General features: G+C 55.6%; 1 protein-coding gene across 7 annotated transcripts; it reads right to left on the bottom strand.

The window, feature by feature from the left end:
- Positions 1-776: 776 nt before the first annotated feature.
- Plxnb1 (plexin B1) lies at positions 777-26,307 on the bottom strand. Of its 7 annotated transcripts, XM_039081605.2 has the most exons (39): positions 25,039-25,260; positions 21,292-21,344; positions 20,285-20,423; positions 19,311-19,813; positions 18,266-18,448; positions 17,898-18,026; positions 17,673-17,773; positions 17,262-17,394; positions 16,859-17,015; positions 16,474-16,582; positions 16,257-16,365; positions 15,177-15,851; positions 14,879-15,001; positions 14,576-14,698; positions 14,177-14,270; positions 13,918-14,090; positions 13,622-13,773; positions 12,325-12,430; positions 12,017-12,153; positions 11,473-11,649; positions 11,149-11,284; positions 10,724-10,966; positions 9,933-10,109; positions 9,709-9,857; positions 8,965-9,065; positions 8,659-8,876; positions 8,375-8,553; positions 8,115-8,181; positions 7,794-7,940; positions 6,994-7,162; positions 6,704-6,807; positions 6,545-6,629; positions 6,112-6,284; positions 5,801-5,961; positions 5,565-5,712; positions 5,026-5,090; positions 4,853-4,928; positions 3,927-4,001; positions 777-2,785 (listed from the first exon to the last, which is right to left on the bottom strand). In XM_039081605.2, exons 3-39 carry the CDS (start codon positions 20,415-20,417, stop codon positions 2,681-2,683), a joined length of 5,895 nt encoding a protein of 1,964 aa, XP_038937533.1. In that variant the 5' UTR covers positions 20,418-20,423; positions 21,292-21,344; positions 25,039-25,260; the 3' UTR covers positions 777-2,680. The 7 variants fall into 7 exon arrangements, with proteins under 7 accessions (XP_038937533.1, XP_006243945.1, XP_006243947.1 ...); XM_006243883.5 differs by lacking the exon at positions 25,039-25,260 and adding an exon at positions 26,117-26,307 and having other exon boundaries at positions 19,311-20,423; XM_006243885.5 differs by lacking the exon at positions 25,039-25,260 and adding an exon at positions 25,808-25,908 and having other exon boundaries at positions 19,311-20,423.
- Positions 26,308-27,876: the final 1,569 nt, after the last annotated feature.

The raw sequence follows: 27,876 nt of genomic DNA, 5'->3' as shown, positions 1-27,876 counted from the left end.
TCCCCCAGAAATGTCATTACACTTGCCAGCCACTGCTGCAGGTGCCTGAGAACTGAACTCAGGTCCCTTGGAAGAGCAAGTCTTCCAGCCCTTTACTTTTGAGACAGGTTCTCTGAAAAGAGATGAAGCCTGTGTTTTCACTGACCTAGGTGGTTTGGATGTGTGCTTTCTAGGAGCCTGACAAGGCAGATACTGTAGGCCTTACTGTCAACGGAAAAGACAAGGCAGACCTCTGCTGGGCCCTAGCGTAGTCCAGACCGTCTGGGCATCAGTCAGCATGCTCCTCGGGTGCCCATTCCCAGGGTCCCAAGTGACTTCCAAAGTGATCTCAGAGCTAATCAGCACAGACCCAGCCGTGACAGCCACAGGTAACCTTCTTCTGATAAAAAGGATACTGGGTGTGGTGAGGAGCACCATTAGTTCCAGCGCTCAGGAGACAGAGCGCAGTGAGTTCAAGGCCAGGTGGTCTACATAGCAAGTTCCAGGTCAGCCAGGGAGAAATAGTGAATCCCCGTCTCCTAAAGATTTTAAAACTATATATCCCATCATCCGGACCATCAGGGCAATCATCACCGCACACTAACACGTTCTGTGGCAGACAATGAGGGCATCCCCTTGCAAACCGGGCGAGAAAAGAGGGAGAGACTGATCAAACCGTATCATAAACATTCTATATTGAAACTCGCCAGGCCCCAGGTGAGCCACGGCCAAGTCCTGTTGGCACTGGTCCTGCCGTTCCTGGCTATGGCGATCGAGTGAAGACTTGGCTTCCTGTCTTACATGGTAACGTTTTTATTTTCATGACATCTTCTATCACAATGTTCTGTGAGGTGAGACATGAGTGACTCAGAGCGTTCTCTACTCGCCCATCCCATGAGCACACGCCCAAGCACGCAGAAAGCCTCACCTCCTCACAGGACTCCTAAAGACTGCAGAAGCCCAAGCCTAGAGCAGAGGTGTGTCTGTCACCATCCCTGCCATGTTGACTTAAGGTGCCTCCCTCCCTGTACCTGTCTGAAGTCTAGCCAAGACCACATTCCCCCTGTCAGCCCTGTTCTCTAAGACTGTCAACACCATAGTTGGTCAGAGCAGCCACTGGGAGAGCCAAAAACATTCTGAGTGAGGGTAAAATCTGAACTAGGACAACTATCATTAGTACTAAAGTTCACATGCTCCCAAATGAGGGCCTCACTGCTGACCGTCTGTGATTGTGGTTCCCCACATCTGGCAGGCATGGGCAAGACAGGATCTGACAGAAATAGCAGCTGTGATTACCCCTGGCATGAAAACCAACATCTTGGCTCCTGCTATCTTGAAGACAAAGATTCTAAAAGACAGCAAGAAAGGACTCTTGGAAGTGTATCAGCCTATCTCTTCAAACCCTCAGGGAAGCCAGGGTACTGGCTATACACACGAGCCAAGGGGGAGCTCTCTGAGGATACCTGACCCTTGCCTGGGGAAGCCAACAGCATTCTCAACCTCCAGCTCTTCTCACCCAGCAGCCAAGGGCACTACGGAACCACGTTCTTGAAGCTCATCTACAGCTTCAGATAGGAAAATACCACAAGGTGACCACTACACAGGCAGGTGGAATGGCTCTGAGCCCCTGGCATAGGTTCCTCAACGTGGACAGCAATATGGAAACTGGAATCCAGAAACAGGGTGAGTCATGGACCCGTGAAAGCCATGCTGCCTGGAGTCACCTTTAATAACACCATGCTTCCTCAATTCCTTTCAAAATTCATGGAACATGAATGGAGAAGTTACCACAACCTACAAGCAAGGTGGACCTCTTAAAAATGGAGGACAGAACCCCACATCAGGCCCCAACTCTCCCTGAGCCATATTGTGCTTCAAGTTCTCCTTTCTGGGAAGTGTTGCCTCTGGCAGGCCCTTCCTAGGAGCCGGAGAGAGCTTGTAAGCTCTCACTGTGGCCTTTCATGGGGGTCAGGAGACCCTTTAGAGCGTGAGGCCCATGTCCCCCAACAGCTGCTAGTTATATCTTAGCAGAGGGGCTGGTAAGTCCGCACCATGTGCTATCCTTTAATGAAGAGCTGTGCCATCACTGGACCACTGCTCTCCCCAAGGCTCCCCTGAAGCAGTTGTCCCTCCCCATAGGCCACCTGGAAGACAGTGTGGTCCTGAGGCGCCAATCCTGCTGAGGCAGCAGCAGCCTAGAAAGGCATTTTTCTCTCTCTTAGGCCTTGGAATTGGCAACAGCGAACAAGGACAGAGGAAGCTAAACTCAAGGTCAAGGAGGATGGATGAAGAGGACAGGAAGTGGGCGGGTTCTCTTCCTTCCTCTGTGATTCCCAATGGGACATAGGTCAGTGCTCAAGAACAGTACAGTCTCCCCAGGGGCCTGGAGGGCCTACTAGACATTCTCTGGAAACCTTAAGTCCCCAGCTTCCTGCAGGCTGGCGTCACCCAGGAAGTGGTCAGAGAGTCACCAGGCTTCGGGCAGGCCTGGCACTACCCACTGAACCACTAGGTCCCAGGCCTATAAGGCAGGTCCAAAGGGGCTGAGGCTGTGAGCTGGTACCACAGGAGACTGGGAGCCACCTTTCATTAACCTCTGCTTGTCAGTCACTACAGGCATCTACGAAGGTGGCCTCTCCCTTGAGATTCCAGGGCTGCCCAGGAGGAGCTGAGACAATAGCAGGCCAAGGCTCCCTGGTCCCTATAGATCCGTGACCTTGTTTTCCACAGCAGCCGCGATCTGCTGGAGCCGGTATCCCAGCTGCATCTTCTGGGCAGTGCCATCCTCCTCCAGGGCAGTGATGATCTGAAAGGCAGGACCAACAGAATCAGAGAGACTTCTCTGGACTCCACAATTACCACAGGTAGACTTCAGCAGGCCTAGTAAGGGGGCATTTTTGGGGGGTGGGGGTGGGGTAGGCAATGGAAACCCAGTGACACAGACGTACTGGCGAGGGTTGTTTTTCTAGGGTGTTTGAGGCATGGTCTCGGCAGAGCCTTAAACACAAACTTCCTGCCTCTCCAGTGTAAATACAGCTGAGCACCCCCACATGCAGATGCTCAAGGACAGGCGTCAGGAGTGACATGTGCCACTCACCTAAATTTCTTTCCTTGCCACGCTCATTTTGTATAGAAGCCAGCCTCACACACCCACTGGCCTTCTCACAAGGTCTGTCATAGACAGCCTCACTGCCCTTCCTGCCAGCTAATGGCATTTCGTGATTCTCTGCACCAAGAGGACACACATGGCTTGGGAGAGAGGTATCGAGGCAAAAACCAACCAAAGCAGCACCAATGAGTTTGGCTCGAAAGACCGGTGGCGGCAGAGCTTAGGAGAGCAGCTGCTGTTCTTGGGCTCTAAGAGGGGGCTGCATCACCCCTGCCCGCCTGTGCTGGGGGCTGATATCACAGCGAGTGAGGCTGCGAGTCCTTTGGTTGTTACCAGACCACTCGGCTGAGGGCACAACACAGGTTTCTGTGTTCTCAACACCAGGCACATCGCTGGGCTACACAAATGAGGTAATTCTATAGGCACTCATAGACTGATTAACAGTGACTGACATACATGCATTTAGGACATCAAGGCTGATCAAGAGAGTCCCCAGAAAGACCCTTCCTGGTTCTGCTGTCCCCTCATCTACCCTCGTCGTGTGCTTGACACCCCTATGGTTTATGGACGTGCAGTCTGGTCTGTACCCACAGGGTAAGGCCAAACTTGGGATTGAGGAGGGCTGATAGCTAGGCAGTCTTCTGGCACATCCCACATACTGTCTCTAGATGCTCCTAACCACTACCACCATGCCTGGGGAGCCCCACTGCAGAAGCAGGATGGGGAATTGTGGGCACAGGGAGACAATGTCACTAAATGACCCTGTGGGACCTCACTCAGCCTCCCAAGGAGCACACTGAGCTCAAGGTTAGCCCTGCAGTGGGCTGGCTGTGCTCACCTGGTCATAGTACTTGTTGATATACTTGTAGAGTTCATGCAGAGCTACTCGAGCACCAAGGTCGGCAGAGCAGTTCTAGAAGAGGGCAGATGAAAGTGAGGGAAATGAAGAAGTTGTAGTGGGGAAGAGGCTCAGGACCCCAGAGAAGGAGGAGGTCAGAGACATGGACCTGAGAAAGCACAGCCCTGCAGTGGGCAAGGCAAAGCACAGTGACAGCTCGGACACGACAGGGCCAAACCTCCCTGGTAGGAAGGAACTCCAGGACTAGCTTCAGCAGGGCTGGAGTCTCCACTGGGGCCCTGCCTGCCTCTCCCAGTCAAAGCTAGAAATCCCTCCCACTTATTCCAAGCGACTACAGGCTGTGGGACTAGGAACTGGCTGGGAACTCGGCACAATTTTGCTCTGATCTTACTCAAATGTTTCCCAAGACCAGTCCAAGGCCTTCTGTGAGGACACTGGACCCACAGCCTCCTTGTCTAGAGACTAATGATGCAGCCGAAATAACTCATGGAACTCTTAGGGGGACCGAATGCAAAAGCACACCCCAAGAAGGGCTTGACACAGTGTCCCCCCAAAGTATAGCTGTGTTGGTATGGGTGTCCTCACAGTCAGTAAAGGGACAGTTCTCATGGGTGCGGAGGATGAAGCGTGGTTCAGAACGGTGGGTAGCATGGGCTGATAAAAGGCTTAGAGCTGACTCCTATCTACTCTGCAGACCCCCAGGCTGCACGCAGACAAGCGCCTGGTAGACCTGATTAGGTGATCAAACGAGACCCCTGCTCACTCTGATGACATGACAGGGCTGGCCTTTTACAGGAACACAGGAATACTCTGCCTGTATGATGACAAGGTGTGTCCTCTCCCAGGCAGATGACAGGGGGTGACAAGGACCTCCACAAATGATAAGTATGACGGGGAGGCCTTACCCGGGACAGCTCTGCCAAGACTGAGTTCATCTCTTGGTCACTGGCTGGGACAGTCTGTCGGATGTCTGCATAGTACCTGCCAAAAGGCCCGGATGGCAGAGGATAAATATCCAGGGCCCACTCAGGGCTCCAGCCGCACACCTGCCTCTCCAGACCCACTCCCTCCTCGGTACCTTTCCACCATCTGTTTGTAACGGGGAATATCTCGAGCATACAGAAGCTTGTTGATGGGAGAATCCTGGATACCAGCAGCAGGACAGGAGAGAAGGAAGGCTCAAAGTTCAGTAAGGTCATCAGCTCCTGGGGCTCCCAACACCATCAGTTTTATAACAAAACGACCCACACCACAGAAACCTCCTGATCCCCAGCAAACACTAGCCCACTTTCTTGTTTTTCCTACATGTTACTTTTGTGTTTGTATGTGTGCATACATGTGTGGAGCTAAGACAGGAGATGGCTCTCTCCTTTCAGCACATGGGTCCCAGGGACTGAACTCGGGTCATCAGTGTTGGCAGCAGGGGCACCCCCTCCACTCTGTTCACCCCCTGAGACTGACCATGGCCACTTTCTGGGGTGCCCATGGGATGAGGCCTGGCGTGGGAATGCCTTAAGTCAGAGGCTGTCTCCAGACCATCTTCTCCCAGGCACTTTATAGCCACCAGCTACCTAGGTGACCTCACTGTCCCTGTCGTATCCCTCCCAGCCTGCTCACCCGGCCCAGCTTGTGGTCGGCCAGGGTGCAGGCATCCATGAAGGTCTGTGCGATGACCAGCAGCACCGCGTCCATGTTATCCGAAGTCTGCACATCGAACACAAACTGTGGGTTCTTGATGATGTTGATCCAGAACCTCAGAGGCAGGCTGCAAATTGGGGGAACGGAGCCGGTAACTGTGCCTGCCGTGGAGGCGGAGGTCCCCACATGTGTCGTGAGCCCTGTTGCTCCCATACCTGTTGGTCTTCCAGATGTGGATGGTGTCCTGATCAGAGATGCCATGCTGCTGGGCTTGTTCATCCAGCAGGTCAAAGAAGTACTTCACAGCCAGAGGCACGGGGCGGCTTGTGCTGAGGATCACCTGGAACAGGTCATCCACAAACTTCTGCAGTGTGCCCTGTGGGGAAGGGAAGGAGCAGAGAGCCCAGTTAGACAGATCTCAGCACTCCTTCATGTAAGCCGCACACTACCCCCATGTCCCATGAGTAGCATCCTTCGTAACGACCCAGACCCCATCGTCCCATCGCCCGTTCTCTCCCAGTTCGACCTTCATGGATAGCAGGCGTGTCAGGTAGATCTCAGGGATAGCCTTGGCTCGCTCTCGCTCCCCACCCCGAAGGCTGCCCCTCCTCGGCCTGGGAGGCTCTGGTTCATCACTCGGCTTTACCAGGTGCCAGGGCCGGATGCCCCCTTCATCTACATCCTCCAGCATCGGAGTCCCTGTACCAAGATGTACGAGCTTGGTGCCCCTCCCATGGTGCCATCTCCTCCTGGAAACCCAAGCCCAGATAACTCCCCCAGGAGTGAGGGTACCTGGCTGAGGCTCCTCTGAGAAGAGAAAAAGATACTAGCCCCACCTCAGTCCAAAGGACTTCCCTGCTCCCCAGGACTGGGCAATGCAAATGCAGGAAATTACAATTAGGAAGAGGAGGAGGGAGGGGGAGGAAGGGGAGGAGGAAGAGGAGGGAAGAGGTACTCACGTTCTCCAGGGACATAATCCTGGTTTTCCCTAAGAATATGCTTGGTGAGGCAGGGGACAAGGGCCACCGTTGCTCCATCTGGGACCTGCTAACCACAGCTGGTGACCCTCCAGTCAGTCTTCGCCTACCCTACCCACCTCCAGTCCCCATCCTTCCCACCTTGTAATGCTGCAGTGTGTTCAGACGCCTCCACAGACCCTCAAGTTCAGAAGTGACATCCTCGTCAGAAAGGATAAGGTGCCCAGCCACTCCAGACCGCCATTCTGTAAGAACGAGAGGACTCGGTCAGGGCTTCCAGGACCTCTTACTGCAATGCGGCCCATCTCATCTGACGTGGAGACATGGCCCCTTCACCTGGGGGTAGCCTTGCTCTTGGAGGAGCAATCTAGAGCCAGCCCAGGCCCAACACCATCTCAGAGTCCTCAAACTACCCTGCTCCTGGCCCTCACCAACATCCAAGGTGCGAGAGTCGGGGCGCTGGGCGAGAGGCACCCCCTTATAAAGCTGGTCTAGCATCTTCTCCTTGGCCTGGGAGATGGTGTCGCAGTCCAGGACTTTCACTGGCACACTCTGGGCTTCTCCTGCTCCGGGCCCCACAGCCAGGAGAGCATTCAAGGTCTACGTAAGAAATGTGAGAGATTTCAGGATTGGTTCCACGTGTTGGATGACGAAGACACAGGTCAAGAACAGGGACAGCCATGAAGAAACCACAGCCCGAGCCCACCCTAGTACTAAGCAGAGTCCTTGACTCTCTTCACCTGTCTCCCTTCACTTGATGCCAATGCTCATGTGGTGAATGGGAGAACCCGCAGGAGAGCACCCAACCCTCTCATGCCTGAAGGAAGTCTGTGTAAGCCAGGACTCCTCACACAACATGGAGGGGAACGGCTGGGTCCTCCCTTGTGTGCAACAGAGAGGAGCCACAGGCAGGACTACAGAGTGGCCACTGCCTTAGGGGACAAGGCTGCATCCCTGGTGAAATGGCAAGAAAGATACTCTGGCACAGCGCAAATCTGTGGTTCCATCCGAAGTTGGGGAGCCTCTGAGATTGCCAATTCTCAATCCTACACAGCGAGGGCTCTCGCTCACTGGGAGAAGGATGTTTGCTAGCTCGTGGGAGACCATGAGTTCCTACCACCATTAAATGAATAAACAGCCTCTCTCTGGCAGGGAGTCAGAAGTCGGGTGGACTCTATATCCAGGTTCAGACCACAGGCTGGGACAGACTGATGGAGCAGAGCACCCTTACCAGGGGACGGTACTCCACGTCCTCTCTGAGCAGGCGGTTGTCATTCAGAGTGTATTTGGCTTTGCCAGTCACACTGTCCACAGGACCCTTGTCCACTTGATGTTTAATCCCTCTGAAGAGCATGTACAGGGGCTCTCCTACAGAGTCCTGGGAAAGTGTGGGTAGTCAGGGCCTCTGGCAGGAGGCAAAAGTACCTGGGGCATGTTTTGTGGGTGATGTCTCTGCACTGGCACGAATGGCCAAGATAAATGAAGTGCTGGAGGCTTAGTGCTCTAAAGGGCCCCACCCTCCCTAACCAGGAGCTGTTGGCCCCTCCCTCACCCTCACGAAGGTGTAGAGGCAGATGGACATCCAGTTGGTGAGCAGCTTTTCCACCACAGTCTCTGTCCTGAGATGGCAGGAAGGGAAGGCACAGACTATAGGGCTCCAGACTCCAGACCCAAGCCCCCGCTCTACTCCTGGCCCCGGCTGTCCCTCACCTCCCCCTCACCCTGCTCTACTCCTGGCCCCGGCTGTCCCTCACCTCCCCCTCACCCTGCTCTACTCCTGGCCCCGGCTGTCCCACCCTAACGGCCACTGACCTGCGCAGCATCAGCTTGGGGTTCTTGGCTACACACTGGGCTACCAGGTCACTGAGCAGAGTACGGAGGATGTCCGTGAAGTACTCAAGCTTCCCGTGAAGGGCAACAGTGAGCAGAGATGCCACGTAGGCACGGTCTCGAGCAGAGAAGGTACGCTGACTCTCCAGTGTGTGGATGAACTAAGGCCAGGGAGAGTGTGAGAGGGGGGAAGGTTCAGAAACAGACAGCGAGACTAGGCCAGCAGGCAGGAACAGAGGGATGGGGCAGCCAGGCTGGGAGCGCACCTTGGTAAGGAAGAGCTTGCTGTTTAGCAGGTTGGAGAGCTGCCCCAGCCCCTGTTCCACAGTGGGTCGCCTGCTGTCAGGCACACCGAGGTCCCTGTGCAAGGGTGACTCCTGGTGCCCAGGGAAGAAGACCCTCTCAGCATACACTTTGTAGTCAAGGAAGGGGATGCCGCTGCCAAGGAGGTCACTGGTGAGATCAGTCATCTCCGTCATGAGGTCTGTTGAGTAGAAGAGTGTCCATGGATCCCATGTGAGCAGGGCAGCTGTAGGCAGAGCCCCAGGCTACTCCCACTCTAGAAGCCGCACCTGTAAACTCCTTCTTACAGCGGTCCCGCACACTGCTCTCCAGATTCTCCAGCTGGATCTGCACCTTTTTATAGTCCCTCAGGGCCTGCTTGCTCTTCCTCCTACCAAGGCAGAAGGGAAATGTCAGCAGGCCAAAGTCCTTTCTAGGCTCAACTTGGTTCAGGCCTGCTTAACTCTACTCCAGGCCAATCCCAACCTTGCCTGACCATGCCCAAGTCAGCCTGACCCAGAACAATCCATCCTGTCTCGTTCCCATCAAACCACATCTATCCATCACTCAGCCTGAGGGTCAGCAAACCCGGGTCATGCTGTATAGGGTCAGCAAACCCGGGTCATGCTGTATAGGGTCCACAAACTATTTTTAAAAGCAGGGTTGTCAGAACTCAGCTATACTTGATGGCCCAAGAGCTGAACTGAGTATTGCTGGAGACCACCAGGCCTGTTGCAACCATTTCCAGAGGTCCGATCCCTGATGTAAAATATTTGCTGAGTGGGACTGGAGAGATGGCTTAGTGGCTTCTGCTCTCAATTATCAGCATCCACACGACAGCTCACAACTGTCAGTTTCTGGGGATTTGGCATCCTCACACACAAGTATATACAGGCAAACACCAGTGCACATAAGATAAAAATAAATCTTAATAGATCTCTACACACACACACACACACACACACACACACACACACACACACACACACACACACACTTTGCAGAGCCCTGCTCTCAGCTCTGGCCAACCCTACCTGTAGATGAGGACAATGACGATGACCCCCAGAGCCAGGAGAGACACGCCCACTCCCAAGCCCACTTGGGCTGCCACAGGAAAAGCCACAGGGCTCTCGCCATCGTACTGCACATGACCCAGGGAGAAGCGCAGGTTCCCCATCTGTACCTGTGTGGGAAGCTACCCGTGAGCCAGGGCCCCAGATATCATGGTGCCAGCCTTGCCCAGGCCCTGCCCGCTGACCGTGAACTCCGGCAGAGCGTCGGGGGCCTCACGGAGGGCATGGTGATGTGGCAGGGGCTGCTCCACAGGGGGCTCGCAGTACAGGTGGTGCCGGGTCAGTGTCTTCACCACGCAGGGGCCATCTCCGATCATGGCCACCACCTCTTCCTTAGACATGGCAAGGTCCAGATTCTCCCCCTGCAACATCGGGTCACTGGTTTGTTTCTTGCCTCTGTCCCCAAACGTGAGAGGGATGGCCCTGAGACCATCTGTTAGCCGTGATTCCCCTGCGGGTGGACCCCATGGTCAGAGGTGTCCTTTAGACCACCTCTGCTCACCATATGGTCTGCTCACCATAACTCCTTTGTGCTCGAGTACCGTTCTTCTCACAGCTGAAACGCTGGAGAACCTAAAAGAGTTCCCCACACCCTGGGCAGTTAACGGAGTTACCCTCATCGAGGTGCTGTTGGATCAGCTGCCTGTGACCTGTCCATGTGCCTACACATGCACGGACTACTCACCATGCACATCATGAAAAGGGTCTCGAGTTACCCACGTAGGCCAGTTGCCAAATGAGGATCAGCCTGTTACCTAATGTGTACCACACTACCCATATGCCAAGCCATTTACTTAACCAAACTGATGCCTTAATGGAGCCCAGGGACCCAGGCCACCAGTCAACCCCCTGCAGGGCCTGCTGGCTCCTAAGCTGTACCAACCATTTCATATTCTCCCAGCTTGTCCCTTCAACCCTGACCTCTCCAACATACACATACTGTTCTCCTAGAGAAAAGCCCAAGAAGATGTATTACCTCCACAGAGAACACACTCCCTGGCTTGTGCCGGAATGGCGTGGTGGGATCCTCGGGGTTGAGGGAACGCAGGGTGGGATCAGCCTCATAGGAGAAGGGTGTGGGGCTCAGTGTAGCAAAGTCAAAGACCATGTTGTCAAGGATAAACTCCACCTGGACCCAAGGGTCCTGGGGCGGGCCAGGGAGGGCAGGCGAGCGGCACATGATGAGGTGGGAGGAGTTCACGAGACATGGCTCTTCGATCTGTAGAGGAGGTCAAGTGAGGCACCGCGTGAGACGTGAGGCTGAGCAAAGCTGGGAAGCATCTCCTTTGGTACCAACAACCCATGGCCGTTCTTGGGTGAGGGGAGAGATAGCCAGCCTGGTGCGAGCAGAGAGGCTCATAGGTATGCGATTTGATTGACAATGGCTCTGGGCCCACATACTTTCTCAGGGACCACGTGGTGCTTCTGCCCAAGCCCCTGGCCATGCTGTGGTACTCTTGGGATCACAGTCACTCGGATTCTTGGCATCTGTACTACATCCAGATTCTGGCCTCGGACCCATATCTCTCGTCCTCCACTGAAACACAGCCCAGGAGTCATGTGTGATTTGCATAGCTCAGACCCAGCCAGCTCAGCTGCAACCCCAAATTTCACTCATGACCCATTTGGTCAACAGTAAGGTGGTCAAAGTCCCCATTCCCAGCACCCCACCTCCCCTATGATGAGAACTTCGAAGACCTCCCAGACATGCTTTCAGCCCCCCACCTGAAGAAGCTCTTGGCGGGGCCCACAGAGGTGATGTTGGGGTCTGCTGTGTACTTGAATTGGCTGTGCTGAAGCCTCCGTTCAGTGGCTCCGAACCAGACCATCACTGGGAGTTCGGCAGGCACAGGGTTTGGGCTGGTCTCACAGTGTAGCTGCTCAGACTGCTGCTCCAGGAGCCTGGGTGGAGGGTAGAAGATAGGCCAGATCCAGGAGCTAGGCACCTGCTCGAATCTGGCTCACTGAGGTTCCTTGCCCACCGAAGTCCCCGTTGTGTAGCTCCAGAAACTGGACTTCTACCACAGCCCTGGTTTCTGGCTAAAATGTTCTTGTGGGGCAGATTAACCCATTCCACACTGACTGTTCTCAGTACCCCATCTCCACCCTGGCGTGTGTGGATTTTGTAGAACAAGAAATCAGCCCTTGGGGGTTGGGGATTTAGCTCAGTGGTAGAGCGCTTGCCTAGGAAGCGCAAGGCCCTGGGTTCGGTCCCCAGCTCCGAAAAAAAGAACCAAAAAAAAAAAAAAAGAAAGAAATCAGCCCTTACAAGTGGCAAGGCTGGTCTCCAACCACGACACGGATGTCCTCTAGCCGTCCAGTCAGGAGCTTAGAACCATGCAGGGTGAGGTGGGTACCTCCTGCTCTAGGGCCATGGACTGGGAAGATGGAAAGTACTTTTGGGTCCTACGGGGAAAAAGATGGGGAAAGACAGACAAAATCAGGATGACAGAAGCCAGGGCACCTCAGACAAACAGGGAGCCCTAGGATGGGGAGCCTTATGAAGCCTTAAATAGCCTGAGCCGTCCACAGAGGGCGAGGCCTGCTGGCAGCTGGAGTGGTCTAGCATTCAGGCACCTGATAGGCAAAGCTGAACTCTGAGACACCGTGTCCTCTTCCAGGTACCTCCACTGCCACTGCGCCTGTCACCTCCTCCCCGCTGCTTCCAGTGATGCACACAAGACTGTGGGCACAAGACAGGCAAGTGAGGGAATGCCAGGCTGCGGATGTCCTTCCAAAGACCTGGCAGATCCTCTCCCCACCACACTGCCAGGTGTTCTGCTGTCCCTATCCCCATAAGATGTGTCAGCACCCCCTCTCACTTTGAAAGGAACCCATTATGGCACACCGGCAAGCCATGGCATCCGAGAAGCCACACTCCTGGTTCAGTCATTCAGGCACACCCTCCAACAAGGAGTGTATTTCCCTGCTGTGACACAGGTTTACAAAGGAGACCTGGAGAGCTGATTTGTGGTCAAGCAGAGGAGCGAGTGAGAGGACCACACCAGCCACCCCAAGTCTCCCCTACCACGGTATGGTCAGCGCCCACTTGCGAAGTGATGGGAACTTAATCTGATCCTAAACAGAAAATTCCTAAAAAGCCTCTAGTCAGAAGGGAGGCAGATGTGAACAGATGTAGAAAATGCTGGTTCTCAGCCAGAAAACAGAAGCCTGGGGCACATGAACTCCCAGAATGTTAAGTCTACAGTGGTTAACATTGTCACGGTCATACAAATACCAGCAGGCAGAGCGAGTGGTGAACTAGCGGGAGAGGCTCCAGCCATTATACATTTTACACTTCATAAATCACTTCCTGAATCACCTAAGTCTGACGGTTCTAGAATTTTAACAGTGTAGAGGTTCTGGAAGTTCTCAGTTACCCCTGAAGGAAGAGTGAAGGCTCCCACAAAATATCCCCCGTTTAAGATATGAATTATGGGGCTCTGCAACAGCTCCTCCTGAGGGTACAGTGCGGGGTTACCCTGACACTGTGCCAGTGTGGGTCCTGCTGGTTATGAGCATCTCCTGGAGAATGTTCTCTATTCACCTGAGGCCTGCTGGAGGGCAGCCGCCACTGCCTCTCCTGAGAGAGCCCAGTCAGGGCAGGCCTTGGAGACGTAGTACATCCAAGAAGAGCCCCCAGCCGGCTCCAGGCAGTGATTCTGCCCGATACACTAACATGATCCCCAAGCGCCTGGGTCAAGGCTCTGCAGATATACACAGCAAGCCAGAGTTCCAGGCCATGCTAACCCAGCACTAAGGCACTGACACCACAATCAAAGACGGAGAGAGGCAGGCAGACGCATGGAGGAAGGAGGTCCTCAATGGGAAGCCATGCAGCCAGTGCCCTCCCACGTTGGGCCAACCAGCTCACCTACTGGAGACGTCGTACTCGCCAACATCGACCGCACAGGGCACTCCTGCTACTCTGACCATGCCCAGGACGTCCTGGACATGCTGGCCCAGGTTGGAGCCCCTGATGGTGACACGGGTGCCTCCGTCTATAGGTCCAGTCAGCGGCTCCACCTGTTCCAGGACAAGAACATTCACCTCACCTACCTGTCAGCCTCTGTGGTCTGAGGCAGCCCGGCCTCCCATCTTGAGTTCTGTGCACCCACGGCACAGACATCCTCCCTGTAAGAGTGGCAGTGATGGAGAGAGGGGACGTACCGAGTGAATTAGAGGTGCAGGGCACTGGGTAGCCACGGTCTCGGCTTCATTACAGGCTTCTCGGGCTACACAGCGCGGGTGCTCCCCCTCGCACCACACACAGTCGTACTGAGGCATGGCCGTTTGGCAGCGGCTGCAGTCCCCATGTCCCACAGAGCAGTCATACAATACCACTGGAGACAGCGGGGACGAAATGTAACACGGAGCCTCGAGGGGCCCCGCTACCAGCAGCCTGCCCTGTGGTCCCTGGGTGGCCTACCATGTAGCCCATCGGCACTGTCCACACGCAGACCACCCGCCCAGCGCAGGAACAGTCCCACTTGGAGTTCTGGCTTTGAAGCTTCATAGCTGAACTGGAAAAAGAGGAGAGAAGTCAGAGCTTCGAGTCTGGGCCAGGCCTGGGGTGAGGCTCAGAGAAAAGACCAAATTGACCAGTTAGGGGAGCAGCGTCTCAGGTCAGAGTTGGAACTCAGGGATCCCAGGGTGAAAGGGCAGGAGATCAGTGATGGAACTAGAGAACAGAACCCCCTGCCGAGTGACAGGGACCCCACGAGGCCCAGCTGGGGTTCTTCCATCTACTGTCAAAGCTCAGCTTGCGACAAGTTCACGGCATCTGAGGCTAACGGCCGGCCTGTGCCCACCCCTGCATGTTCCATACCTGGTGCTGCTGGCACTTGATGTGGCACCATGTGTCTGGAGGTGGCTCACACTCCACCTGAGCCTCCACTGCCACCTCGAGGCCCTCCAGCACCAGCACACACTCACTGCTCCTTGGGCCGTCCTGGGGGCAGAGGACATGTTCAGGTAGGCTGCAATACAGGCCCTGCCACAGTGCAGCCCAAGTCGGGAGAGAAAGCTGGGGCTGGGGATGGCTTCTTCCTGCTCTCTAAGACCTGAGCAGACTCTGTTGAGTAGCCAAGCAGCTTGAAGGGGAAGTTGTTAGCTGGATAGGCAAACATACCTGGAAGAGCCACAGGTTCCTGCCTCGAAGCTGGACTTCCCGCTTCACGTGGACCGGTATCAGCAAGGAGCCTTGGACGTTCTCCACACAGGGGCAGGAGCTCACCCTCTGATTCACCTCTCCCTGCAGGCACCAAGGGCGAGGCATCTGTGGCTCCCACCCTGACCTCCTCAGTCCTCTGCCTTGCTTGGCTCCATGGCAACACTGTCCTCACCCTCCCAAAGGAGAATCCCAGGGTGAGCAAATGGCTGTGTCTTCCCCTCCCCTCCCGAGGCCTCCTTCCTGGGCTGGACCTCACCAGCTCCCAGAGCCCGGGGGTGTCGTACTGGTAGTCGAGGCTGGACAGGAGGATGAGGGGAGCAGAAGGGCCCTCGTGCTCTGCTGAGTCGCCATCACCTGAGAGGAGTGTGGAAGTGGAGAAGGCGGGCGTGTCACCCCCCATCCACTCCTCCGCCTCGAGCAGCTCGCCGCCTCCTTTGGTGAGCCAATCCAGAACTGGCTTCATGGAGCCAGTGGCCCCTGGGAAAAGGGTGGCTGGAGCAGTGCCAGGGGGCTGATCCAGAGCTACCATGGAAGGCAGAGTCTCAGGGCCAGGCTCTGTGGGGGATACTGCAGCTGCATCTGAGGGGAATGGGTAGGAGGCCAAGAGGTCCTCAGGCGTGGTCAAGGGTCCCAGGTCAGCGGGGGCAGGGACAGTGGTTCCAGGTGTGGTAGGGGGCTCAGGAGGGAGGGGCTTCTCATGGAGAGGTGACTCTGTGGAGGTAGGGGAAAGTATGGGGCCAGGGCCTGCCCATGGGCCCCAGAGGCTGAGCCGGGAAGGCTTGGCCCCGGGTAGGACATCTGAGGCTATGGAGGGAGCCCTAGGCTCTGCTGGGAAGGTGTTGGGAGTTGGAGTGGCTGTGGCTCTGGGGACTGTGAGTGGGAAAGGGGTGAGTACGTCCCTTGCAGGAGGGATTAGGGGGAGAAGTGGGCTCTGAAGGGGAAGGCCAAGACAGACAGGAGGGCCACTCAGCAGGCAAGTGCAGGAGCAGGCAGGCAAGGGTATGTTAAGAGGGAGAAAGACCAAGGAAAAGAGAAACAAAAACATCCCGTTAATTCTCTAACGCAGAAACACAGAGGGCAGGGGGGGGGGAGGTCTGTGCTGAGGTGGGGAACCAAGGCCACACCTCTTGCCTCTCAGCTTAAATGTCCTCCCAAAACAGATGGGATGGACAAGCAGCCATTCTCCAGTGAATTTGCCACACAAAGCAGCTGGGGTGCTCAGGACAGAGCTTCGTGGGAGGCTGGCAGGCACAGAGATCCCAGGCCAGTAGAAAACCCTTGCCCCGGGAACCCCGAGCTCCACCCTCAACGTGCCTCATCCTGGAGTCCCACTAACCTGTTGGCTTGCCACCATAGGCCCAGAGTCACACGAGGCCTTGTGCGTACACAGCTGCTGCCACACACACCAGTTACAGCCCCAGCGGCTGCTCACACAGGCCCGGCACCTGCATACAGTGCAGTCAGTCAGTCAGTCAGTCAGTCAGTCAGTCAGTCATGAAACAGACTGACAGAAGGGAGCCCAGAGCTGGGGACAGGTAAGTTAAGGAACTCACGGTGCAGACGGGAAAAACTCGGTAACCGCCATGCAGTCATAGAACGAGAGGGAGGTGTTGGCGATCACCACAGCACCAAACCTGAGCTCCACATTCACGGAGATATGGTCTGCAAAGTTGGGGAGAAAGCCAGAACTGAAGAGTGCGGAGGGCTGGGGATCCACATGGAATGAGGCTGGCACCCCAAATAGAGACAGGAACTAGGGTCAGAGAACAAAATCCACGGGACACAGCACAAACACCAGGGTCCTGGAGCCAATCAGGGGACTCGGAGCACATCCAAGGCTATTTCTGGAGTCATTTCTCATCCCAGTAAGACCTCTTAGAGCAAGATGGAAGCAGGGTGGGGCTCCCAGGTCCGGGGCTGGCCCCTTCTCTCACCCACCGGCTCCTCTCTGCAGCACTGGAGCCTCACTAGGGTCTGGGGAGGGACACATCACACCAGAACTGGTCAGTAGAGCAGGACTCTGTTGGTCCCCAAAGTAGCAGAAATATGACTCCTCTGGCCAGAGAGATGGCAGGCCTGGCACCGACAGGAAAACCTACCGAGAAAGCCAAGGGCACACTTTGGCACGAGTGCATAGTAGGTTAGGGACTCTCGTGTAAGGGCACTGGCATCCCTTACCAACGCCTTGATTGATAGCAGATTAGAGAAATTCAAGGCCCAAGAGAAATGGCTAATCAAGGACATGTGGCATTTGATGCAACGACACAAAAAAATCCAAGGTCTCCATCCGTCCATCTCCACAGCTCTCCCCTCTGGGGCCCTGTCCACTCTGGTCACTCACCTCCCTCCTCTCTCCCCGACTAATGTTGGCAGGGCTCACGGCCACCACTCGAAGACAGCCTAGTTCCGACTGGAAGCTCCACAGCCACTGCTCTGGGCCCTGGGCCCTTGAGCACTCCGACCGGCGACTACACCTAAGAAGCAACAGCAGCTAACTGTGACCCGCTGGCAGCCACCGAGAATTCACACAGCAGACACACCTCTAGTCCTGAGGCCCTCCCTGGGCACAACCCTCACTCGGAGTTGATAACAGTGCTCCTGCGTCTGTTATGGTGGACCAAAGCCCTGGGCAGGGGATAAAGAGCTGGGAGCTGGCTACCCACAGGCTAGAGGATGAGGGTCAATGGACAAGGTGAGGAATCTTGTACGAGGCACTTACAGAGGCACAAGCCTGGGTCGGGCTAACACTAACCTGCCCAGGAGCACACACCATCCGCAATAAGGGTCCCTGTGAGCAAGGCAAGAGTCGCAATCCAGGTGCTGAGCACAAGGGGCCACAGGAACTTTCACAAGCTGTGGCGGCAAAGAGGACCTGGGGCTGGCAATCCGAGAGCCAGTGCCCCACCCACATATGGGTCCCGGTTCCTGCCCAGCGACCCCTCCCAGCAGTCATTCCCTGGCCTTGTCCAGGACTTACTGTAGTCTGAGTTGCTACATACAGATGCTCAAAGGTACCATCAAAGGTAAGATCTCTGTTCACGGCAGACCCCGGCTGGATGCTCTGTTTGGAATATGGGGCAGCACTTCTCCCAGGGCCTAAGTAGACCTGAGATGAAAGACCACAAGGCCTGGCACCAAGCCCAAAGCCACAAACTCAAGACCTTCCTGCATTTAGAAAGAACTGTTTTCTGTGGTGGGGCAGTCTTCCAGCCTTGGGTAAGGTTTACGTGTACAAGAGGAAAATCACAGGTAAACTCCACCCAACCCTCAGAGGAGTGGCACAGACAGCTGGGGTGGCATGTAGCGTGTCACACATCCCAGCCTCAAAACTTCCTAAGGACATACCCTATGCAACTGTCCTTGACTGTCACCCAGGAAAGCAATAGTATGTCCATCCTCCATGGTGACTGCCACAGCAGTTAGCTGAACCCCTGGCAGCTCCAGAATTGGTGTGGCTTCCAAAGGGACGCAGCTGACCATGGGACTGGGTGTGTGGTCCGAGCCACATGGAAAAGCATCCGGGGTGTCCTACAGGTAAGAAAAAGGCATCTCTGAGACCCTGCCTGGATGATCTCCCAGAACAACAACCCCCTAGACCCTGGTCTCTAACAGCAACAGTCCTGCCCTGGGCAGTACATTCCTGTAGCCTGCTCCTTAGCCTTTGCTCAGCGCACTTCCACCCCGAGTTTCTCGTGGTTCCGTCTCCCGCCATCCCCTTTCTGGAAGCTAATTTCTCCAGTAGCTACACTTAATACTTTCTCCTGAGCCGTGCCCTGAAGGTCTCAGAGCCTGGCTCCTCATCCATTCCCAGTGCACTTGCCAGGCCTTCTGCACCTCACTGACTCAGTGAACAACTGTGTCTTCTCTATACCCTCCCTGGCTAGAGCCATGTCCCATCGTTAACTTTTTCTTTTGCTCTAATGCTCACATTCTACCCTTACCCTAGAGCCCCAAACAACCTCTTAGCTGACTTCTAAGAAGTCACTTCTTTTTAGATTTATTTTATATATTTATTGTAGATTTATAGATTTACTTATTTTGTATATGAGTACACTGTCACTGTCTTCAGACACACCAGAAGAGGGCATCAGATCCCATTACAGATGGTTGTGAGCCACCATGTGGTTGCTGGGATTTGAACTCAGAACCTCTGGAAGAACAGTCAGTGCTCTTAACCACTGGGTGCCCTTGAAACTACTTCTTTAGCACCCTGACTCAAGCCCATGCCTGTACTGCTCCCTGCCAAGAGGCACAGCCATTGAGATAAGGTACTCCTCATCTTCAGGCCTAAATGGAGGCACCTTGCACCTGTCATGAGAACTACTCCACCTACTCCCAGCTCCCCTCAGATTTTCTCAGTAAGTGCTTGGTGGCAAACGCCTAGACTCACCACTGGTAGCTGTGCACAGTCGGAAAGGACATCATAGGCAATGTCAGCCACCTTGGTCCCATTCTCAGCACGGCCTTCCCGGGTGTAACAGGCATCTCGAGTATCATTAGCAAGCTGGTCTACCTCATCCAGGGGGAAGGCACAGAGCACAGAGGTTCCAGATGCCCCAGTAGATGCTGACAGGGGCCAATCCACAGTAGGAGGAGCTACTGAGGAGAAAGCTGCGAAGAGTATTTCCCCACGGGCCGCCTCCTTGGATGTGGCTACAGCTGCAGCCTGGATAAGACCATAGCGGCCACCCTGGCAGGCCAAGGGCAATTCCACATAAGAGTAGTAATGCTGGTCCTGAAGGCACACTCGGGACACGTAGGCACGGAAAGCTCGAGAAGGGGCCTTCAGGTCTCGCCTCAAGAACAGGAAGTATGCGCTGGTCCCACGTACGAAGGCACTCACGAAGTGGTGGCTGTACTCAGAGAGGCGGCCCACTGCCAGCTTGGCTGTTTCTTCGTAAGAGAAAGCAGCTTGGGGGTCCGGTGGTCGCAAGGCTCGGGTTGTAATGGGAGGAATTCCACCACCTACGCCCCTGCTGGTATATCCCCGTCCCACAAACAGGAGGGGTTCCCCTGCTAATCCCTGGGCCACCAGCCCCACTGTGCTGACCGCAGGGTCATTTGCAGCCACATACTGGGTGTCCCCAGGTCGCTCTGGCCGTAGCAGCAATTGCCTGATCTGTCCCAGGCTCCGTAGCTCACAGATGCCCTGGTGTACGCTCCCACACACCACCAGAGCCTCTGGGCTCACCAGGAGCAGCTGGTTAGGGTTGTTAGTAGGCTGGGCTTGGGGACATTCATCAGGTATCACAGGTGGCAGGCAATCCCGGCTGTCATTCACAGGGCCCGTGGACACCACAGCTTCTAGCTGCAACCCAGGGCTCAACTGGAACAGGAAGTTGGTGGCCCCTACATAGAGGGTACCTGTGGTGGGGTCTCTCGCCAAGTGTTGTAGATGTGTGCCATTGGCAGTGAAAGCAGCTGGTACAGGGAACTGCAGGGTGAGGACACAGCCAGCCCAGAACACCTGGAGAAGAACTGGGCCGAGGACAGACATGGTCACCTGGCAGAGAGAAGAGTTGGCCGAGATTCAAACAGCCAGCAAGGTACTCAGAAGCCACTGCTAAGGGGCAGGACTGTAGCACTGAGGGTCAAGATGCTCCTCCTAACCTGGGCTTCTCAGAGATTCCTAGTATTCACTAGGCCCAGATGTCCAGGGTGATCCCAGATCTACAGTTACCGGGCAGACACAGGAGACCCGCCCCTTGTCTGTAGACACTACTATGTTCTCAGGGGATCTGTACCTGTCCACACTCCACTTAGCTTCACATTCAGTCTTGTTCCTTCTAAACCCTGCTCTGTGAGTCAAATGAAGTGACAAGGCTCTCAGAGGAGGGAGAGGGCCCCCTCTCTGTGGGTGATGAATTCTTGGGTAGGATAAGCGAGTCTTTTTTTTTTTTTTTTTGGTTCTTTTTTTCGGAGCTGGGGACCGAACCCAGAGCCTTGTGCTTCCTAGGCAAGCGCTCTACCACTGAGCTAAATCCCCAACCCCGATAAGCGAGTCTTATAGACCACCAACATGTCATAACAAAGCAAGAATGAGGTGCAGGTGGGTGTGGTAGTGCACGCTTTTGTCCCCATCATTCGGGAAGCAGAGCCAAGCGTATCTCTGTGAGTTTGAGTCCAGTCAGGTCTATACGGCAAGTTCCAGGACCACCACATAGAGAGACCCCGTCTCAAAACAATAACAAAAGAAAGGAAGAAAAGTGTCGGATGGGGACCTTTCGAGCCAGGAATCCAGAGAACGAAAACCAGAGGACCAACAGGCCATACTGGGATGAGTGAAGGCTGAAGGACAGGGCCCCACACTGGGGAATTCTGGGCTGAGGTGACAGTCACACTGTTCCCCGTTGGGGTGAAGTCTGGCTCACCTGGCAGGGCCGGCTGGATCAGCAGATAAGGGCATGACCTGAGCAGGAGTCACCTAGCGGGGTGGGGGAAACAGAGTATGAAACTGGGGGCTGGGCTGCAGGCATATGGGAGTCCCGGACTCCCCTCCCCACTACCCAGTCTGCCTGTGGAGCCCGGCCCAGCTTGGCCCTCAGCCACCAAACACATTCCATAGAGGACGCCTCCTCAGAGCCCACACGGGGAGGGGGAGGGCAGCAGAGCCAGGCACCCGAGGGGCCTGGGAAAGGTCAACTAGAAAGGAGACCCATGGCCATCTGGGCCCAGTCAGGCCCCCAGCACCATGGTCCCTTCTCAGTGTTCTTCCCATTCTACCCTTACTCTGTTCTGCTCTGCTCTGTCAAGAACTGCAGCTGTATACCATTCACACAAGCCAGGGGCCACCCCCACCCAAATGGTACCAGCATAACAGGTAACATACACACACACACACACACATACACACACACACACACACACACACACACACACACACACACACGGATCTATGTATACCACCTACCCTGAATGCATACAACTGCACACAAACACAGGAGCACTTGTACATACAGATACACAATGATGCATGTGGATAGGACCTATGCACCCAGTAGACGCATACAAACACAAACACAGCACCCAGGGCACATGCATCTACGTTCAGGCACCACATAAAGAGTCATACAAAAACCCGCCCCCTACAGATATTGCACAGATGCATCAGATCCACCCACCAGAGACAGACACATGCCACCCATCTTAGATTCCTGCACATACGGACTCACACACACTTCCCTGGTTCCAGTCCTAAGTCCTAGAAAGCTGTGGAAGGCAGGCCATCTCCTGGAATTTTCTCTCCTGCAGGTTGTAGAGCCTGAACCCAGAATGCAGTATGCCTGGTGGGCCGGGCATTCTGAGGAAGGGGTCATGCCTGGCTGTGCCCTTTAACCCGGGGTCCTTCCCTAGGACCTCTGCAGACTTTTGAGTGCCTGCTTTCTTACTCTGCAGGCCCTAGCTAAGGTCCCTAAAGCCCAGACCTAAGTAACTATGGCAACACTACCTTTCCCATACTCCAGTGGTCCTTAAGCAGGAACACAGAGTTTCGTTATGGGACAAAGTATTCCACAGTGAAAAACACTCTCCCCTCCTTGTGCCCAGACCACATTGCCCGGGCCCTCCCACCACCTAGCTGCCAGCCTGTCTATGTGGAATATTCCCAGAGTTCCCTTCTTTGCCCCTGGATTGGCCCATACATCAGAAGCTGCGCACGGCTAGGCGCTCCTGAGGCTGCCCTATCATAAGCTGGGTTGGGCACAAGGCTAAGAGGAAGGTCCAGCAGCTTGGTGGGAGCAAGGACGCTGTGGTCACAGCCCAGTGGGAGAAGGGGGCCATGGCCACAGTCTGGCTGGGCACTGCTCCCAAAATAGCTTGGGGGTTTCCATTTTTAGTGTGCAGAGAACAGGGCAGCTCTATGGGAGTAGGAACAAGGCTGCCTCTGTTTGCCACCCAAGGGGGTGAGGGGGAAGAGGCTGCAGGGAAAGTCTTGAACCCAGCCAGAAGCCCAGGACTGTGGCAAAGCCAGGCTACTAAAAAGCCCCCCACCTTGTTTCCAAGGGGTGGATAGACCAAGTTTCTTCTTCTGGAAAAGCAGACGCCATCTCTTGCTCTTTGCTACTGCCCAACTACTCTCCCACCACCTTGGGCCACAGATGGGCCTTGGGCACAGGGTCCCATAGTGAGACCAGCATTTGCTGTTTCATTAGCTTGTAAATATTTGCCTAGCGCCTACTGCATGCCAAAGTTTCTCAGCCCTCAAGGGGCAGTAACAAAGCCACTCCCCAAACTGAAGTTGAGGGGAACGTACAGAGAAATGTGAGGGCTCAGAAAAGCTCAGTGCACAGGTCAGAGGTTGACTCTCTATAAGAAACGACGTCAATAAGGCTACATACCAGGGGCAGGGAAGGGCGAAGGGGACTGACATTTTTCTCCTCCGTGCTAGCACACAGATTTCACTGGACTTCAGTTACAGGCCACAGAGGCATCTCTAGTCCCTCCAGTCTATGAGGACCTCACTGGAATTTCTTTTAAACAACAGTGTAGTGCACATACTCAGGCTTTTGGGGTACCCTCAGGCTGGAGAGAGAAAGGTCAGGACCCTCTCCCCCACATCCTCCCCCACACATGCCCCTCGTTCCAGCCTAAACTGCAGGCTTGTTCTATTCCTCTCTGCCATCACAAGGGCTGTTCCCTCAGCCTGGAATGCCCACTCCCTCTTTCTCCCATTACCTCCCACGCCCTGCCATCACCTCCCAGGGGAGGCTTCCCAGGCCTCCCAGGGTCCTGAGGAGGTAGGCCTGTGTGGTAGATGAAATGGACCCGCCCAGCTGCCAGCCTTACCTATCTTTCCTGCTCTTCCTTGGGCTCTGAGCCTCAGATTTCCCATTGGTGGGAGGGCAGGAAGGACTGCTCTGACCAGTAAATGTAGTGGTGTGTACCTGGCCTGAGGTGGGCCCTAAGACCATTTACTTCAGTTCCATCCTCCCACTCTAGACAAGAGCCCTTTGAAGGGCTTTTAATTAGAAGGCCCCAGCAACCGGCAGACCCAACGTAGAGCAGGTGTTCCATACATGGTGAATGAGCCCCCATTCCACTGCCAAGGAGATCCAGTCAGGAGGGGTAACATGGAACTCACATGCCGCTTTCAAAGCCCCTTGGCTCCTCGAAAGGCAAGGAACTGGCCCAGTTTTATTAACGATCAGACTAGAGCTTATTTGGAGCCAAGCCTCACGTCCCTAACTTGCACTGCCAGTATCTCCTCCCTACTCCCCACATCTCAGGCTGCCCAGGCTCATCGCCAAAGTCTAACTAACTCTGCCTGTGCCCAGGCCTGCCCCACAGGCCTCCTCAGAGCCCACACTCCCCGAAACCCTTCCGCAGTGACCAAAACTGGTTGCCTGACTTCTGCAAAGGGCAAGCACCACCTAACTCCCCTCCTGCGGGCTCACAAATTCAAGCCTCTCCACATCTGCACTTGTCTTGCCTGGGAGTTGGGGAAAACTGGCCTTCCCTTTCTGAGCCCTGCCACCCACACCCTCCATCCTCCCCCCGAACTCCCCCCCGACTGTCCCACTTAAAAGGAAGAGTTACTTTTTGACAGTGAAGTGGTGCGCACTGCACACCTGCTTTCTAGCTGTTGAGTAGGGTAGAAGGGAGCCATCATTTACCAGACACCCGCCATAAATTAAGGCGCTCATCAAGCATCGGCTGGGTGTGTGGGTACTGAGACAGAGTCCCAGTGTTAAGAGGCTCGAGGTCCTCCTTTGTCAGTCTCAGCCTGAAGGGTCTGTTATCCTATGGGGAAGCCTCCACTTCCCTACTTCGGCTCATCCTCAACCCTCCTCCCTCCACCGCGCCACGGGACAAAGACCCCACCAGTGGCCCTGGGAGGGCGGGGAAGGGGCCGGCCGGTCCCGACGGCGGCGGTGGCGGCAGCGAGGAGGGGGCGCGGAGGAGCAGCTCCACCTCCTCTGTCTCCCAATCGCGTTACAGGCGGTGCCGCCAGAGTTTGCCTTCGCGCGCGCGAATGTGGTCCCAACTCTGTGGACCGAAGCCGCCCACCACTCCACTCCGGCTGCCCGTGCCCAGCAGGATCCAGGCCTCCGGCCGTTCCACCTGGGTGCGCGCGGCTCTCGCCTCGGCCCCGCCTTCCCTACCCAAGTCCCGCAACTCACCGCCCGACCCTCTTGCGGGATGCGCGCGGCGAGGCGTCCGCCCGCAGCTCCGGGCTAGCTCAGATCTGCGCGCGGCGGCCTTCCCTCCCCTCGGAGGTGGGTCTGGCGGAGCCGCAGCTGTTACCCGGAGACCGAGGGGCGGAAAAAACTGCGCCCGCCGCCCGCCCCTCCCGCCGCGGCGCTGCCTCCGCTGGGAACAAAGGAGACAAAGCCGCGTCGGCCGGCCCGGGCTCCGCTCCTTCCACCCCCCCCTCCGCCCGTCGGGCCGCCCTCCCCCCGCGCGCCGCCCGGACCAGGCCGGAAGCAGCCGGGAGAACGGAGTACGCGGCCCCAGCCACCCGGGACCCCGCATTCCGGTCCCGCGGGATCCGAGTTTGTGAAGGGCCTAGGGGGAGTTGATCAACCCCTCTCATTAAATGGGGGCTGCTGCACCGGGGCGGTAGCCATGGCAACGCAGACATGTAGGGTGAGGAGCCCAGTCCGGAGCGTGGGCGGTCCGCCCCGCCCAACCGGGCCTCACCTGCGCGCGGCTTAGGAGCCGGAGGCTGCGGCCATGGTTGCTAGCCTTACACCGGGCGTTGAGATACAACACAGGAGGCTTTCCCCGTCCTGCCAGAGTTCTAGGGACTTGTGCCCCACACCTGCTCTGCCTGTTCCATAACCACCATCTTCACTACCCCCAACGCACCTCGCCCAGCGCCCGGAGCGCCCTCATTCCCTTCTAGATCCCGGCCCTTGTGGCCATCATCCTCTCCCCAACTTTCTTTACCTGGTCTCCTAGGCGCCGGCTTTCCCTCTTCTCACCTGGCCCAGCCCACCTTTCCTTCTTTCAGTTCTTCACAACACCCAACCTCTCCTTCCGGCCCCCACCCCTGGCTGTTTGAAGAGAGCCCGGGCTTTGGACCTGAGTTTGCGCCATCACTAAACCATGTAACCTGACACCCCTCCCCCAACCTATTTGCTCTCCGACAAGTAGGGGGTGATACCACCCATAGCTGGGCTGTGAAAGCGGGGTAGACTGGCTGCGAAGTGCAGAAGTAATAGGGTCTTAGTTCCTTCCCTCCTCCACGGCCTGTACCTGGAGCCATCCAGAACTCAGAAGCCTTGAGCAAGTCTGGACTCCTTCCTTGGAAAACACCTGGGTCTTCCTGGGAAGGAACTCTGGGCAGAGGTTCTCTCCTCAGGGCGTCTTACGTAGGACCGTTCACACCCGGGCTTGCCAAAGGCAATCTGTGGAGCCGGGACCTGACCCATCCCGAGGGCTTTTGAAGGACTTTGGCTCAAGGCCATTGGCAAAGTGTCCAGAAAGACAAAATCTGCATATACGTCACCTGGAAGCCTCTAAGGTTAGAGGGCTCTAAATCGGGGAAGCCAGAGCCTTCCGTGTCTGCCACTTCGCTAAGGACTGATGCCTGGCTACTCTACCATCACACCCTCACACTCCCATGGGGAGGGGTGGGGGGTGGAGAGAAGGGGTGCTGGCTTGATTTATGTCAACTTGACAGAAGCTTGAATTATCTGAGGGAACTTCAGTGGGAAAAAATCTCTCCATAAGATCCCCCTGTAGGGCATCTTCTTAATTAGTGATTGACAGGGGAGGGCCCAATCCATTGAGGGTGGGGCCACCTCTGGGCTGGTGGCCCGGTGCTCTGTAAGAAAGCACACTGAGCAGTAAGCGGCACCCCTCCACGAGGTTCTGGCCCTGCTTGAGTTCCTGTCCTGTCCTGTTCCTGTCAGTAATGAACAGTGATGTGGAAGCTTAAACCAAATAAACCCTTTCCTCTCCAACTTGCTTTTTGGTCATGGTGCTTCATTGCAGCAACAGAAACTAATTAAGACAGGGTCCTTTAGCTCATCTGCCTGTTTTCCAAAAATACCCCTCCCCTAGGCCTCAGATCACACCCCCCCCTGCCCCCACCCCTACCGCTTTGAGCACCAGATCCCAGTCACCTAGCACCTTGTCAGCACCACCATGACAACCTTCCCTGACACTCACTCCAACTGCTACCCCAGCACTCCAGCTCCTTCCCCCCCACCCCACCCCCACCGTCTAACCTTATGTTCCTCAACTCTCCCAAACCTATCCTCATCCTGCCTAGGACAGTCTGCACCGAGTCCCTCAAATTTGTTGGCCTCCCTACTTCTGCAACATCTAGGAGCCCCTTCCATGTACAGGGAATCCCCTCTGCTCAAACCCACCCGATGGAACTAATTTCATGCTAGAGGGAGGCCTGGCCTCGGCTTTACAGCCTTCCTCATCTGTACAAATAGGGTGCTTCCTGGCACTTCAGTGTATGAACACCCTTGGGTGCTGGGCTTGTTTCACTCTTGGGGGACTACTATATGACAATAAGTGGTCAACTGACCAAGAGATTAGGTTCTCAGAAGTCCAGAGAACTTAGGAGCCATTTTGGGCCATGCTCACTGTTTAGGGATGAGCACAGCATCCAAGAGTAGAGGGCTCCGCTCCTCGTGGGCCGCCCGCTGGCTTCACAGGCACAAACAAGCTCTCACTGGAAGCGGACAGCTGTAGTGCACTCTGGGGAGGCTGTTAGACTGACTCTTCACTATGGTTCTAGACGGCTAATACTCAGCACAGAGCAACATCCCACAAATTCTATTTACCTAAGGCCGCCCACACCATTTAGCACAGGAGGTCAAGGGTCACTGTTCCCTCTGAAGAGAGAGGTCAAGGTTCTCAGGGCAGTCCATTTTCATGTTTCACTCTACCCTTCCTTAACTATGTCTCCACACTCCACCAGTGAGGCCCTGAACTGTGCTCATGCCTATTTGAGGGTCCCAGGTGGCACGGAGAGGGCTTTGTATCAGGGATATGCA

This window comes from Rattus norvegicus, chromosome 8 (assembly GCF_036323735.1).
Source record: "Rattus norvegicus strain BN/NHsdMcwi chromosome 8, GRCr8, whole genome shotgun sequence".
NCBI lineage: Eukaryota > Metazoa > Chordata > Mammalia > Rodentia > Muridae > Rattus > Rattus norvegicus.
This window is presented reverse-complemented; position numbering and strand designations above follow the sequence as displayed.

Bases quoted from the DNA above. Each gene is read 5' to 3' on its own strand.
- Plxnb1 (XM_006243883.5), bottom strand. From the start codon at position 20,417: ATGTCTGTCCTCGGCCCAGTTCTTCTCCAGGTGTTCTGGGCTGGCTGT. The intron at 12,431-13,621 runs GTGAGCTGGTTG...TTGTGCCCACAG, and splicing joins GAGTACGACGTCTCCAGTAG to TCTTGTGTGCATCACTGGAA. The intron at 11,285-11,472 runs GTGGGGGGCTGA...GCTGTGTTTCAG, and splicing joins CCCGCCAAGAGCTTCTTCAG to TGGAGGACGAGAGATATGGG.